Raw genomic sequence first — 14,833 nt, 5'->3', positions numbered from 1 at the left:
GTGGTCTTCAATTACAGTAATTCTATTTAGTTCCTTTTTATTTTTTTATTTTCTTTAGAGTAAGCAGGCAGAAAATTTATTGAGCATACCTGAGAGAGGACACGTGGGCACTCTCACAAAGATGGAGTTAAGAGAAGTGAGAGGCCCAGGTAATGAGGGGCCATTTGCTTTTATAGAATAGCTTTACTTACTCCCCCTTTCCCTTCCTTGTTAGGGGCTCTGTCTTCTACCTTCCCTTCTCTCTAGGGTGGTGCCTGGTGGTAGGTTGGCTCCACTCTTCTCCATAGGTGACTTACTCACATGGGGGTTGTTTGGCCCCCAGGTGCTGTTTATTGCTGTTCTTCTCAGAGATGTCTTTCTCCTTGAGGTCTTCCTGCTTCTGGGAATTTGCCTTTGCTCAGCCAAGCCAGCTGCCGCTCTAATTCTAACCCTACCTCCCTACCTCATTCCCCTCTCAGAGACTTCCAATTCCCTTTAATCTTTTTCTTTTGGTTGAAAAATGTATTTTTTAATTTCATAAGAATTAAGAAAAAACTGTACCATTCCCTCTTCCTCATGCAAATAGCTCTCAAATGAGATTCTCCAAATTTTGCATTTTTTTCCATTTTGTCTCATTCTTTGCTTCCTCATCATCAGATTCAACTTGGGCAAACCTGATTTTGGGCTGAGTCTTGGAATATGCTGGAGAAACCCAATATGGGTGGTCTTCAGCTGCTTTGGCATGCTGCAAAATGGCTTCCCGGGGATTGCTGTCATCAGTCCCATCAAAAGCCATGTTCTTCAGAATATATGATGACAGAGTGCCCCCCCTCGGTTCCGATCCAGCCACCACGACGTGGGTCTGCTACTGGAGGTTCGGGTTTGTGAGACCTCAGAGGATCCAGTCTGTCCTTCTCCAGCTGTTTCCTTGTACTCCACTGGTGGGACTTATAGAACATAGGCAAGGCATGAGGGGTGATGAGGTAGTCCTGGGTTAGAGTCTCGGCTTGTTTCACCTTCCACTGTGTTTTAAATACACATAATTTTGCTCCCCTCTCACTCCTATTGGGGTCATAATATACTTTAGCCAATCCATTTCCTGTTCCAACCACTATCTGGTTCAGCTTTGGATGCCATAGGCAGTGGACAACACTCGTGTCTGTGATATCTATTTCATATGCTCTTTGGAAAGTCCTGTGCTCAAAGAAAACAAGTTTGCTGCTGCCACATCCCCTTTGAACGGATGTACCAGTGACTAGGAGTTTATCATCTGAACCGAAATAGCAATCAGTCATTGGGAACATGGAGGGAAGACCAGAAGCTGAAAAAAGTGGCTATTGTTGGATATCCCATAATTTTAATTTTATTCATGAGAGGGAAGGACATTACCATCATAGGAAAAAGCCACTCAAGAAGTGTCTGTGCCTGGTTCATGAGCCTGTTTATAGTGGAATTCAGGATGAACAGTCAAATTTCGATCCCAGATCTGCATGCTTCCATTCTGGCAGGCAGCTGCTATGAGGTTTCTATCTCTATTATATGTGCACATGACGGGAATTACTTTTTTACCCTGCATCATCTGTGGTTTAAATACACTTCTTTGCTTCCTTGGGTTGTCAACTTCCCATGTCCTCACATCGCATCGTTCGAGCATGTTACAAATTCTCCCTTTATTTTGGGATGCCATGAACCAGTATGAAGCATTGCTGTGTGACCCCTGGTATTGGCCATATCCACAATATACTGATCTCCTTAATACATTCCATTACTTCAAACCCATCTTGTCAATCACTTTGGCCTGAGAGCTTCCAGATACAACAAGAATCATGTCTCCTGTGTTACTATACTGTAGTGACTTGATCTGGTGGCATTCACAGGGCTGAAGGGAATGAAATGCCTTAAAGAAGCATCCATTCCAACAAAATCCAAAAACCTAACATCATAATCATACTCTCCAGTCATCAAATGGGCACTTTAAGTAACCAGACCCAATGCAGAAACTGTTTTAGTGCCATGCTTCAGCATTATCTCATGAGAGTCAGGAATCTTATGGACAGGGTTTTCCTCCTCTTCCAAGTCATCATCATCATCATCATCATCTACTTCTTTATAAAGAGACAGGGGTAAAGGACTGAGTATATCTCCTTCAACATTAAATGTTTCTTCTGTCGTTCCGAGGGGTAAGGGAGGGCCAATTAACTTGTCATCGGAAGAATCAGAACTCTGCGTGTGTTCCTGGATGAGGGTTTCAAGCCATATCTGGCTACACTTGAAAGTGAAGGTGTTGGTTCAATATCTTCATTTTGCCTTCTTAATTCTTTCTCTGTTCATTTCTTCCTCTTTTTCTTTTGCTTCTGATGTTTTCCGACTTCTTTCCACAGCTATTCTTCAAGTTTGTTCAAATATTGCTTCCGAGTCAAATGTGGGCTTTCGTTCCTTCACTAGGCCCCAGGTGCTCTGTGGCCAGCTGCCAAAGTCTGGCCCCGTGCCAGCCTGGGACCTGAGGCCAGGGAGAAACTCAGAAATTACCTCAGCTCCGGATCCCCAGGCATTGTGGATTGGCTTTTATAAAGGGGATTTATTAAGTTACAAGCTACAATTCTAAAAGCCATGAAAACGTCCAAATTAAGGCACTAACAATTAAGGCACTTTCCTCTCAGAGGAAAGGCAGTTGGCAGCTGGGTTCCTCTGTCACCTGAGAAGGCACATGGCGACGTCTGCTGTCCTCTCTCGGCATTGGTTTCAAACATCTCTCAGATCCTGTGGGTCCTCCTGGCATCTCCTGGGGCGTTTTCTTTCTGCATCTCCAAACATTTGTGTCCTCTCCAAAATGTCCGTCTCTTAAAGGACTCAAATAAGTGGATTAAGACCCACCTTGAATGGGCGGGGTCATGTCTCCATAGAAACAACGTAATCAAAAGATCCCACCCACATTTAGGTGGGTCACATCTCCATGGAAATGACCTAACGAAAAGATCCCACCCAGAATATGTCTGCACTCACAAGATTGGGGTACATAACAGTTTTAAACCAGCACAAGTACTATTTAAATAAATCCATTCATTTTATACCAAGGAAACACCATAACACAGTAGAGTCTGATAGTGACTTTAGAGAGCACCAATCTGGTGCTTTGGAATTTTAATGTGTTGCTAACAAATTTTCAAACTCAGGCAAGTTTAGAAATGTCTTCATACTGAATTACTTCAACCCTATGTCCTTTTAAAAGGCCCATTTCAATGACTATGGTAGCTGAAAAAGTCTTCTCATTGATGGATTCTAGAGTACCTTAATTTCCTCTGTTGCTCCATTTAGATCTGGTGCTGGTATTACTGTTTCTAAATGAATCTGGTCAAGTTGCAACTTGTTTCCAGAATCTGTCATCTTTATAACAGCTGTATATTTGTCAGTTACTTCCTTAACAATACCCTTTTTCTTATGATATTTCTCGCCACGTTTTTTTGGTCACAATTTTCACGATAATTTCAGGCTGTAGTCAATAGTCTGTAGCCAAAAGTTCTTTTCTTTTCCTGTTCGATCACCATGATTTCATCAAGTGCAGATTTCTTTTTCTTCTTTTGTCTTGACTGCACTGAGCTTTGGGAAGATTTTTTTCATTTCACTGATGCTTCAGACCCTATCATCTTCAATGCATTGGTTCCAATGAACTTGATTTGGAAGTGCTGCTGCTGAACTGCATGCTCCTTCATTCAAATTAAATGTAACTTTTCTTCATAATTTTCTCTACTTAATTCTTTAAAAATGGAGGCCTCCTGTTCTTTTCCTTCAGGACCTCTTCTCACTTACTCTTCAATAAATTTGGGAGATTTTGATTCATCATCAAGGTCCCGTTTCTTCTTTTTCTCTAGTTCCAGTTGTCGGTGGATAGTTTCCGGGTCCCTATCTATTTACTGGATTTGCCATCATTTGGGTGTCTCATCCACTTTGCACAAGCCTTGTTTCTCTGCCCAACCACTTAGTAAAATCAGGGTTTCCCACTGAGTAGTATTCATATGGATGTGTTATCCGTGGCTGATACATTCATCATATACAATGTTATTGTGGACTCTCTTAGTGCCAAAATGTCTCCTGAGAAGTTCTAGAGAGTCTTTTCATAATTCCTCTGAAAAATACATAAACTGCTGAGGATTCTCTGAAGCCAGCAATAATTGTCTCTGATGAGATTCAGACATAAAGTGGCACTTAAGCCATTCCCATCCCGGCACTGCTTCTGGCACATCTGGCAATACCAGTGCAGCTTCTGAAGCCCCTTGGAGTTGATTCTGTTGGCCATGGCCTTGGGGGTAAGAAAATCTGTTCCGTTGCTTTTTAAAATTTTCTCTCTCTTTATTGAGATCATCATATTGTTCATTCATTGTTTTTCTGATATCCTTTAGTTCTTTCTCTGTATTTCCTTCATCTCCTTGAACATATTAAGGACCATTTTTTTAAAGTCTTTGTCCAATATGTCCACAATCTTGTCTTCTTCATTGATGTGTTCTGGATTTTTATTCTCTTCCTTTTGATAGACCATCATTTCCTATTTCTTTGTCTTGGAATCTTTTGTTGCACACTGTACAGTTTAATATTTTAAAATCTTAACTCTATGACTTATTCCCTGAGATGTCTGTTTCTTAGTTTTTTTAAACAACTGATGATATGACAGAGATTTTCTTGAGTCAGGATCTAACAAAACCAAGCAAACCTAAGTAAAAAACACTTTCACCATCTTTGCAGATTGGCTTATATAGTCTGGTGATCCCTGTCAGAGTTCAGCCTTCTATCAGGAAGGTCATCCCAGGGCAAATACACTGTTCAGGTTCCTTCCTGTATTTTCTGGGCCTGTGTTTTATCTTGGATTTGTGCTTGCTAGTGAATGCCCTCTGTATTCCCAGAAAAGAGAACCAGCTTCTTTCCAGTTTTCTCAGGTTGCTGCAGTGTTCTATTGGACTCCAGAGTTTTGAAATTGTTTATTCAGACAGTTCCTGCCAGTTTAATAGTTGTTCTTGTGGAGGGACTGATTCCTGGAGATTCCTACTCTGCCATCTTCCCACAAAACCCCTGCTGCAATTTTGATTAGTCCTGCAATGAATTCATAGACCAATTTGGAGATAATTAGCATTTTAACATTATTCAGTCTTCAAATCCGTGAATATGGTATAGGTCTCTATTTAGGTATTTGATTTCTTTCATCATTGTTGTATAGTTTCCCATGTACACATACTGCACAGATTTTGTTAGGTTTATGCTATAGTAGTTTATGTTTGGTGCTATTATAAATGCTACTTTAAAAATTCTTAATTTTGAGAAATATCATTGTATCTTTGTGTCCTTTTGTCCTGTGAACTTGCTAAACTCATTTACCAGTTCCAGTAGGTTTTTGTAGATTATTTGTGATCTTCTTCATAGTTAATCATATCTTTGAATAGACAGTTTTATATCTTTCTTTCCAATCTATATGTCTTTCACTTCTTTTTTGTAGCGCTATTATATTGGCTAGAACCTCCAGTATGGTGTTGAATAGGAGGGGTGATGTGGAAATACTGGCCTTGTTCTCTGTCTTACAAGAAAAGCATGTTGGAAAGTATTAAGTACTTTAATAGGTGCACTTTATCAAATTGACAAAGTTTCTTCTATTCCTAGTTTACTGAGATTTTTTTAAGTTGGGGATGGATATTGAATTTTCAGTAGCTTTCTCTACATCTAGGAACGATCATATGCGGTTTTTTGTTTGCTTGGATGTTTGTTTTTAGACTTGTGATATGGTGAATTACAGTGATTTTTGAATGCTGAAGCAGCCTTATGTTCCCGGAATAAACCCTGCTTGTTTAATGCTATATTATCCTTTTTATGTATTGTTGGATTCAGTGTGCTAAAATTGAAATTCTGCATCTATGTTAATGAGGGACAGTGGTCTGTGCTTTTCTTTTCTTATAATGTCTAGTTTTTGTATCAGAATAATATTTGCCTCATAGAACAAGTTGGGAGGTGCTCCCACCTCTTCGATTTTCTGGATGAGTTTGTGTAGAATTGTTATTATTTTTTCTTTGAATTTTGCCTAAAATCACCATGTGAAGCCAGATGGCCTGGAGATTTCTTTTTTGAACTACAAATTTAATTTCTTTAATAAAGACAGTGGGCTACTCTAGCTATCTAACTCTTGAGTGAGTTTAGTAACAGTTTTTGTCTTTGAAAGAATTTGTTCATTTTACTTAAGTTGTCAAATTCATTGGCATAAAATTGTTCATAATATTCCCTTATAAAAGTCTTTAGGTTCTGTACTGAAGTCTCTCATTCCTGAAATTGGTAATTTGTATCTTCTCTCTTTTTTCCCAAATCAGTCTGGATAGAGATCTATACATTTTATTGATTTTCTCAAGGAACCAGCTTTTGATTTCATTGATTTTTCTCTATTTTTCTGTTTAAAAAAAAATTCTCATTTATTTCTAATCTTACTATTACTATTTTCATTCTTCCACTTACTTTGGCCTTAATTTGCTCCACTTTTCCTAATTTCATAAGGTGGAAGCTTGGGTCATTGAAAAGATATTTCATCTTTTCCTTATAATGGCACTTAGTGATCTAAATTTCCCTCTAAAAAAAGCTTCAGCACATCCCACAAATTTTGATGCTCTATGTTTTCATTTTCATTTGACCCAAAACACATTCTAATTTCCCCTTTGATTTCTTCTTTGACCCATGGATTATTTGAAGTGTATAATTTAGTTTCCAAATATTTAGGGGATTTTCCAGATTTCTTCCTGTTATTGACTTGTAATTCCATTGTGGTCAGAGGACAAAATGGATATGGTTCGCCTACTTTTGATTTATTGAATCTTGTTCTGTGGCTCAGATCATGGTCTATTTTTATAACTGTTTTACATGCACTTGTGTATTATGCTGTTCTTGAGTGGAGTATTCTATAAATATCAGTTAGGCCAAATTGGTTGATAGTGGTATTCAAGTCTTTCATATACTTACTGATTTTGTCTACTTCTTCGATTATTGAGAGGTGTTGAAATTCTCCAATTGTGGATGTGTCTACTTCTCCTTGCAGTTCTATCAATTTTTTATTCTATTTTGAAGCTCTGTTTTTAGATGCATAAACATTTAGAACTAGTATGTCCTTTTGATGAATTGATCCTTTTTATCATTATAAATGATCTTCCTTATCTCTGGTCATATTCTTTTCTCAGAAATATTATTTTCTGATATTGATTAGCCACTCCAGTTTTTTTTTTAATTAGCGTTATCATGGTACATCTTCTGACTTTTCACATTTAACCTATTTATAGCTTTATATTTAAAATGGTTTCTTACAGGCAGTGTAAAGTTAAATCTTGTTTTTTTTAATCCAATCTGACTATCTGTCTTTTAATTGGAGTGTTTAGGCCATTACATTTAATGCCATTATTGATATGGCTGAGTTTAAATCCACCATTTTGCTATTTTTTTTCAATTTGTCTGATCCATTGTTTATTTCCTTTTTTTTCTTCTTTTTCTGCCTGTTTTTTGATTGTTTAGGATTTCATTTTATGTCCTTTTCTGGATTATTAACTATAACTTTTTTTCCTAAGTGGTTGCTTTAGTGTTTATATAGCATCATTCTTTTTTTAACAGCTTTATTGTGATATAATTTACAGTTTGCCCTTAAATACAGTTTGCCCTTAAATACTGTACAATTCATTGGCTTTTAGCATATTCGCAGGTATATGCAAACATCACCACAGTAACTGTTAGAACATTTTCATCACCTCAAGAAGAAACCCTATATTCTTTAGCTATCACACCCATATCCTCTCATTCCCCAGACCCCCAGCCATAAGCAACCAGTAGTTTACTTTCTGTCTCTAGAGCTTTCCCTATTTTGGACTTTTCTATGTATGGAATCACATAGTATGTAGTTTTTTGTGACTGGATTCTTTCACTTAGCATAATGTTTTCAATGTTCATCTGTGTTGTAGCATGAATCAATACTCTATTCCTCTATATGGCTGAATAACATTCCATTGTATGAATATACCACATTTTATTTATCCATTTGTCTGTTGATGGACATTTCATATAGACTCATTCTTTAACTTATCAAAATCTACTTTCAAATAATATTTTACCATTTTATGTATGGCATACTTCCATTTCCCTTCTCCTGACTTTGCATTTTTGTTTTTATACATCTACTTCTACATTTGTTATAGGCCTCACAATATTTACTTATTGTTTTTTGCTTTAAGCAGTTAAATATCTTTTAAAGTGATTTTTAAAGATAAAGGAAAAAAATATGTTTACCAACATGTTTACCATTTTCACTGTTCTTCATTCCTCTGTGGAGATAATAGATTTTCATCTGGTATCATTATCTTTCTGCCGGAAAGGCTTTTAACATTGTTTTTTGTCATCGTAGTTCTGATGATGATGTATTCTTTCAGCTTCTTATGTCTGAAAAAAGCCTGTATTTCACCTTCCTTTTTTTTTGTTTTATTGTTTTTTAAATGCAATTTTATTGAGATATGTTCAGACACCATATAATCCACCCAAAGTATACAATCAGTGGCTCACAGTATCATCATCTAGTTGTGCATTCATCACCACAATCAATTTTAGGACATTTTCATTATCCAAAAAAAATAATAAAAATAAAATAAATAAAAAACACCAAAACATCCCATGTTGCTTATCCCCCTTTATTATTATTATTAGTTTTTGTCTTTATTTTACTACTCATCTACCAATACACTGGATCCAGGGAGTGTCAGTCACAAGGTTTTCACAATCACAAGGTCATACGATAAAAGCTATATAGTTATACAATCTTCATTAAGAATCAAAGCTACTACATGATAGTTCAACAGTTTCAGGTATTTCCTTCTAGCTATTCTAATACAATAGAAACTTAAAGGAATATCTATGTAATGCATAGGAATAACCTCCAGAATGACCTCTCAACTCTATTTGAAATCTCTTGGCCACTGAAACTTTATTTTGTTTCATTTCTTTTCCCTCTTTTGGTCAAGAAGGCATTCTCAATCCCACAATGCTGGGTCCAGGTTCATCCCCAGGAGTCATGTCCCATGTTGCCAAGGAGACTTATACCCCTCGGAGTCATGTCCCACATAGGGGGAAGGGTAGTAGTGTGTTAATTTGCAGAGTTGGCTTAGAGATACAGGCCACATCTGAACAACAAAAGAGGTTCTCTGGAGGGTGACTCTTAGGCATAGTTATAAGTAGGCTTAGCTTTGTTACTGGAGAGATCAGTTTCATAAGGGCAAGCCTCTAGATTGAGAGCTTGGCTTATTAAATTGGAAGCCCCTATTGCTTAAGAGAATACAATTACCTTCATTTTTGAGACATTTTTTTCTGGGTATAGAATTCTAGGTTGTTAGGTTTTGTTTTGTTTTGTTTTTCCAGTAGTTTAAAGATGTTGCTTCCATTCTTTCTGGCAAGAAGTTAGCTGTCATTATTATCTTTATGTACCCATAGATAATGTATCTCCTGCAACTACTTTGCCACCCCCTTACCTGTTTTCAAGACTTTTCTCTTTATCATTAGCTTTAGTCAATTTGCTTATAATGAGCTTCAGTGTAGTTCTCTTCATTTTTATTTTGCTTAGGTTCTACTGAGCTTCATGGTTTTGTAGGTTTGCCAGTTTGAAACTATTGTGAACCCTAGAAGAGCCATGATCTTTTAATCCAGTCTTGTTGGGTGGAAACTTTCAACTGAGTGTTTCCATGGAGATGTGACTCACCCACCTGTGGGCAATGGAGATGTTACCCTGCCCATTCAGGGTGGGTATTGATTAGATCACTGGAGTCCTTTAAGAGGCTCAGGAAGAGAGTCAGAAGCCAGAGCTGACAGAAATGCTTAGTGATGCTAAGCTAAAAGATGAAGCCCAGAGTTTGCCCAGAGAAGCTAAGAGAGGACTCCCAGTTGCTTCGAGAGAATTGCCCCAGGAGAACCAAGAAAGAAGCTGAGAGAGATATTTCGGAGAGAAGCTAAGATGTGTAATCTGGAGTTTACCCCAGGGAAAAGCTAAGAGCTGACATAGACCCAGACACTTGGAGATGCATACAGAAAGACTTTCGGAGATGCTAAGCCAAGAGAGGACCCACAGACACTTACAGAGAAAGCCACTGGAATCAGAAGCTGAAAGCAACACAACCCAGGAGCAAAGAACCAGCAGATGCCAGCCACATGCCTTCCCAGCTAACAGAGGTGTTCCGGACACCATTGGCCTTTCCTCAGTGAAGGTATCTTCTTGTTGATGCCTTGGTTTGGATACTTTTATGGTGTTAGGACTGTAAATTTGTAACCAAATAAAACCCCTTTTATAAAACCAATCCATTTCTGGTATATTGCATAGCAGCAGCTTTAGCAAACTAGAACAGTAGGTTTATAGGTTTTTAAAAAAATCAAATTTAGAAAAATTTCAGCTACTATATCTTCAAATTTTTTTTCTGTTTCCTCTTTTCCTTTCCTTTGAGAATTTCAATTGCATGTATATTAGGCTACTTGAAGTTAACCCACAACTCACTGATATTCTGGGGTTTTTTGTTATTTTATTGAGATACATTCATACACCATATAATCCTTCCAAAGTATAGTCAGTATTCACAGTATCATCACATAGCTGTGCATTCATCACCATGATCATTCCCAGAAATTTGCATTACTCCAGAAAAAGAAATAAAAAGAAATAAGAAAACCCGAAATAACCCATACCCTTCACCCCACCCCACCCCCTTATTGACCACTAGTATTATACTTTATATCTGGGCTTTTTTTTTTTTTTCCAGACTTTCTCCAGTGTTTTATTTTGAATAGTCTCTATTGTTATGTCTTCAAATTCAATAATTTTTATTTTTCCTGCAATGTGTAATGTGTTGTTAATCCCATATAGTATATTTTTCATCTTAGACATTGTAGTTTGCATGTCTAGAAGTTTGACTTGGGTCTTTTCTGTATCTTTCATAATTCTCCTTAATGTGCTCATGTTTTCTCTACCTTCTTGGAAAATAAAATATAGTTATGATACCTCTTTAAATATCCATATCTACTAATTCTATTATTTGTGACATTTCTGAAACTTTTTCTATTGATTTGATTTTTACATCCTCATAGGTTGTATTTTCCTGGTTCTTTGCATGCCTAGTAATTTTTTATTGAATGCCAGACATTGTGAATTTTATCTTGTTTGGTGCTGAATATTCTTGATATATATATATCTGATACACAGTTAAGTTACATAGAAAACATTTGATTCTTTCAAGGTTTGATTGTTAGGCAAGAACATAGCAGTCCAGAACTAATTTTGCTTCACTGCTGAAGAAATGCACTTCTCAGTAGTCTACCTAATGCCTTGTATATTGCATGATTTTTCCACTGTGGCTGGCAGGAACTCTAATTGTTCTTGGTTCTGCATGAGCTTTGGAGATTGCTCCACCCAGTCCAATCTGGTGGAGTTTTTGCTGTCTTGATTAGCTTCACTGAGCATACCTGCTGATCAATGTTCACCTGAAGACTCAAATGAAACCCTCTGCAGATTTCTGGAGCCCTTTTTCTGTGAAGGTCTCTCCTCTATGGTATGCTACATTGCAAATATGGTACTCTGTTGGCTTCCCCAAATACCTAACTTTATATTCTCAACTCAAGGAGATCACCAGGCTTCTTCTGAATTCTTCTTCTGTGCAATGAAGCCTGGAAACTTCTCCAGCCAGTAAGCTGAAGTAGTTGTACAGCTCATCTCATTTGTTTATCTCTGAAGGATCATTTTCCTGCATTACCTGTTGTTACAATGTGTAAAAACCATTATTTCATATACTGTTTCGATGTTTTAATTGTTTAAGGTGGGAGGGTAGATGTAGTCTCTGTTACCCATCTTGGTTGGAAGCAGAAATATTCAAACATTAATAACATTCTAATTTTGTAGATTTGTCTGCCTCCTCCTTTAGAATGTAAGCTCCAATAGGGCAAGGACTTTGCCTGCATTGTTCTCTACTGTACTAACCTGCACTCAGCATAATACCTGGCACATGGTAAATATGTTCATGAAAAAATAGTTCCTGAATTAAGTTTTTGAAGTGTTTGGGCCATAGGCCTTTACATTTATTTGGCAGAAATGAATGTGAATCTAACCACTTCTACCTTTTTTAATTAATTTTATTTTTTTCCTTTTTTCTCTCCTGCAACCCCCTTTTTTCTAAATTTCCATTTATATTTTTTACTTTTTATTTTGAAATGATTATATATTTAGAGGAAGTTGAAAAGACATATACAGAGAAGTCCTGTGCACTCTTCCTTTGGCCGCCCCCAATGGCAACATCTTGCACAATTGTAGTAAACCTTTAAAAACAAGAAATGGGCAACCAAAAAATGGTACAATCAATAAAATTTATTCAGATTTCACCAATTACACATGCACACATTTGTGCATGTGTGTGTGTGTAGCTCTGTGCAGTTTTTTTTTTATTTTACTTTATTTTGAAATAAATTCAAAGTTATAGGAACAGTTGCAAAAACAATACGAACCCCATACACAGAATTCCAGCATACCCTGACCCCCCTCCCCTGATACCCCAATCCACCAACTTTAACATGCTGTCACACTGGTATTTCTTTCCCTCCCTCCCTATCTATCATTGATCATCTATTGCTCTGTCTTCTGAACGTATGAGTCTGTGCAGTTTTATCACGTTGCCTTGTGTAACCACCACTACTATCAAGATCCTCAGATGTACCACCACCGCAAGACTCCCTTTATATAGCCCCTTTCAAGCCAAACTATCCTCTACCCCCATCCCTAAACCCTGATAACACTAATCTTGTCTACATTTTTGTAATTACATGATTTCATAAATGTTACATAAAAAGTATCAGGCAGTATGTATCCTTTCGAAATTGGCTTTTTTCACTCAGTGTAATTTCCTTGAGGGTCATCCAAGTTGTTGCATGTATCAATTGTTTCTTCCTTTTTATGGCTGAGTCATTTTCTGTTGTATGTATGTACTATAGTTTGTTTAACCACTCACTCACTGAAGAACAATTAGGTAGTTTCTCATTTTTAGCTGTTATGTATAAAACTACTATGAACATTCATGCACAAATTTCTGTGTGAAATAAGTCTTTATTCTCTGGGATCGTTGCCCAAGAGTGAAATTGCTGGATCATGTGGTAAGTTCATTTTTAGTTTTAGTTGAAACAGCCAAACTATTTTCCAGAGTGGCTGAACCATTTTGTATTCCCACCATCAATGCATGAATGATCCAGTTTGTCTACATCCCTGCTAACATTTGATATTGTCCCTATTTTTCCTTTTAGCCATTCTGATAAGTGTGTAGTGATATTTCATTGTAGTTTTAATTTGCTTTCTCTAATGGCTAATGATCTCGAGAATCTTTTCAAGTGTTTCCCCCTTTGGTGTGAAATGTCTGTGCATGTCTTTTGCCTATTTTCTAATTGGACTGTTCTTTTGATAATGTTGACTTTTGAGAGTTCTTTATATATTCCAGATACAAGGCCTTTGTCTGATATGTGATATGCATCTTTCTTCCTCTCAGACTGTAATTTATCTTTGCATCCTTTTAGCAGGATCTTTTACCAAGCAAATTTTTTTTTTAATTTTAATGAGGTCCAATCTATCAATTGTTCTTCTTATAGATCTAATATAGGTGTGAAATTTAAAAACTCTTTGCTTAGTTCTAGTTCCAAAGATTGCCTTCTATGGTTTTTACTAGAAACTTTTTCTAGCCTTCCATTTTAATCATGTTAGTTTTCTGCTTCTGTACCTAGTTAGGCCTTACATCTCTTTAATATTTTCTAGATTACATAGAGTGCTTTTTACTTTCTTGAATTGCATGTATGACTTCCTGTACAAACACAATTACTATCAAAAAGTCCTTTTATATAAAAACAGCATTTTGTTTTTAAAAGATCAAAAATAACTTCTCCTTTGGGTGATTTTTCTTATGTGGGACTTAGTTCATTTCTTGGTCTGTTTGCAGCTTATTAAATGAGGTGATATTACTGGAGGGCCAAATTGAAAGGCTGGAGTCACACCAGAACCCTGACTCTGATCAGGGGGCAAATATAAAGGTAAGCTGGAGGCTTGGAAAAGACTGTCTGGGAGGCTGGGGCCTTCTTCCATCTCCTCCTGCCCCTTCTGTTGTTTGGCAGGTCATAACAAGAGTTAAGACCTGTCTTCTGTCTCGAGGAGGAGTGCTCTTTGGTGGTCAGTTCTGAGCAACTTTCTCCTGGGTATCATCACTTTTAGACTTCGGTGACACTAAAAGGCTGAACTTTTCTATTTATCCAGAAACTCAGTCAGACAAATTTGAATAGATTTATATTTTGATGGCATCTTAAAAGAATGATGAATACCTTAAAGGAGAGTCTCTGCGTCTTAATCTTTGTATCTCAGCATCTAACACAGTACAGAGAAGACATCCAGGAAATATTTGTCGAGAAATGCGCCCTTAGAATGTAAGAGGTGTATTTATGCTGGTCTTTGATGACTTCATGAAGAGTTCTCTCACAATCTCCAGAGTTTTCCTGTAGTTTTGTCTCCTTGCATTTCTTAGAGATCTTTTCAGAGAAAGACTTCATTTTCCCTTTTTTTGAAGAGTCAAAAACTGTTAGAGCTGAAAGGTAGTGACAAACTTTGGACGAGAGTTACACTTCAGAGTCCTGAGTGTGAGGTTTTTGTTTGTTTGTTTTTTTCTCTATTGTAACTTAAGGCCTATAAAGAGAAGTTCCTAAAAAAGGAAAAAGTCCATGTCCAGCTACCTCTTTTTATTGAAATTGCCCGCCTCTGCTTTGGCAGTTTAGATTAAGCGAGCATTGGAAGAAGTAAAGGAGTAAG

General features: G+C 37.0%; 1 protein-coding gene and 2 pseudogenes across 1 annotated transcript in view; 1 reads left to right on the top strand and 2 right to left on the bottom strand.

Moving 5' to 3' along the window:
- The window catches only part of SMCO2 (single-pass membrane protein with coiled-coil domains 2), a 47,904-nt gene that overhangs the window by 21,395 nt on the left and 11,676 nt on the right, over positions 1-14,833 (top strand). Inside the window, 1 exon segment of the mRNA XM_037847485.1 lies at positions 13,977-14,067. Within this exon segment, the coding sequence (XP_037703413.1) occupies positions 13,977-14,067 (91 nt within the window).
- Positions 569-2,716, bottom strand: LOC119541592 (annotated as a pseudogene).
- Positions 3,149-9,574, bottom strand: LOC119541591 (annotated as a pseudogene).

This window comes from Choloepus didactylus, chromosome 8, assembly GCF_015220235.1.
Source record: "Choloepus didactylus isolate mChoDid1 chromosome 8, mChoDid1.pri, whole genome shotgun sequence".
Classification (NCBI taxonomy): domain Eukaryota; kingdom Metazoa; phylum Chordata; class Mammalia; order Pilosa; family Megalonychidae; genus Choloepus; species Choloepus didactylus.
The sequence above is the reverse complement of the archived record's forward strand: the minus strand, read 5'-3'. Positions and strand labels throughout refer to the sequence as shown.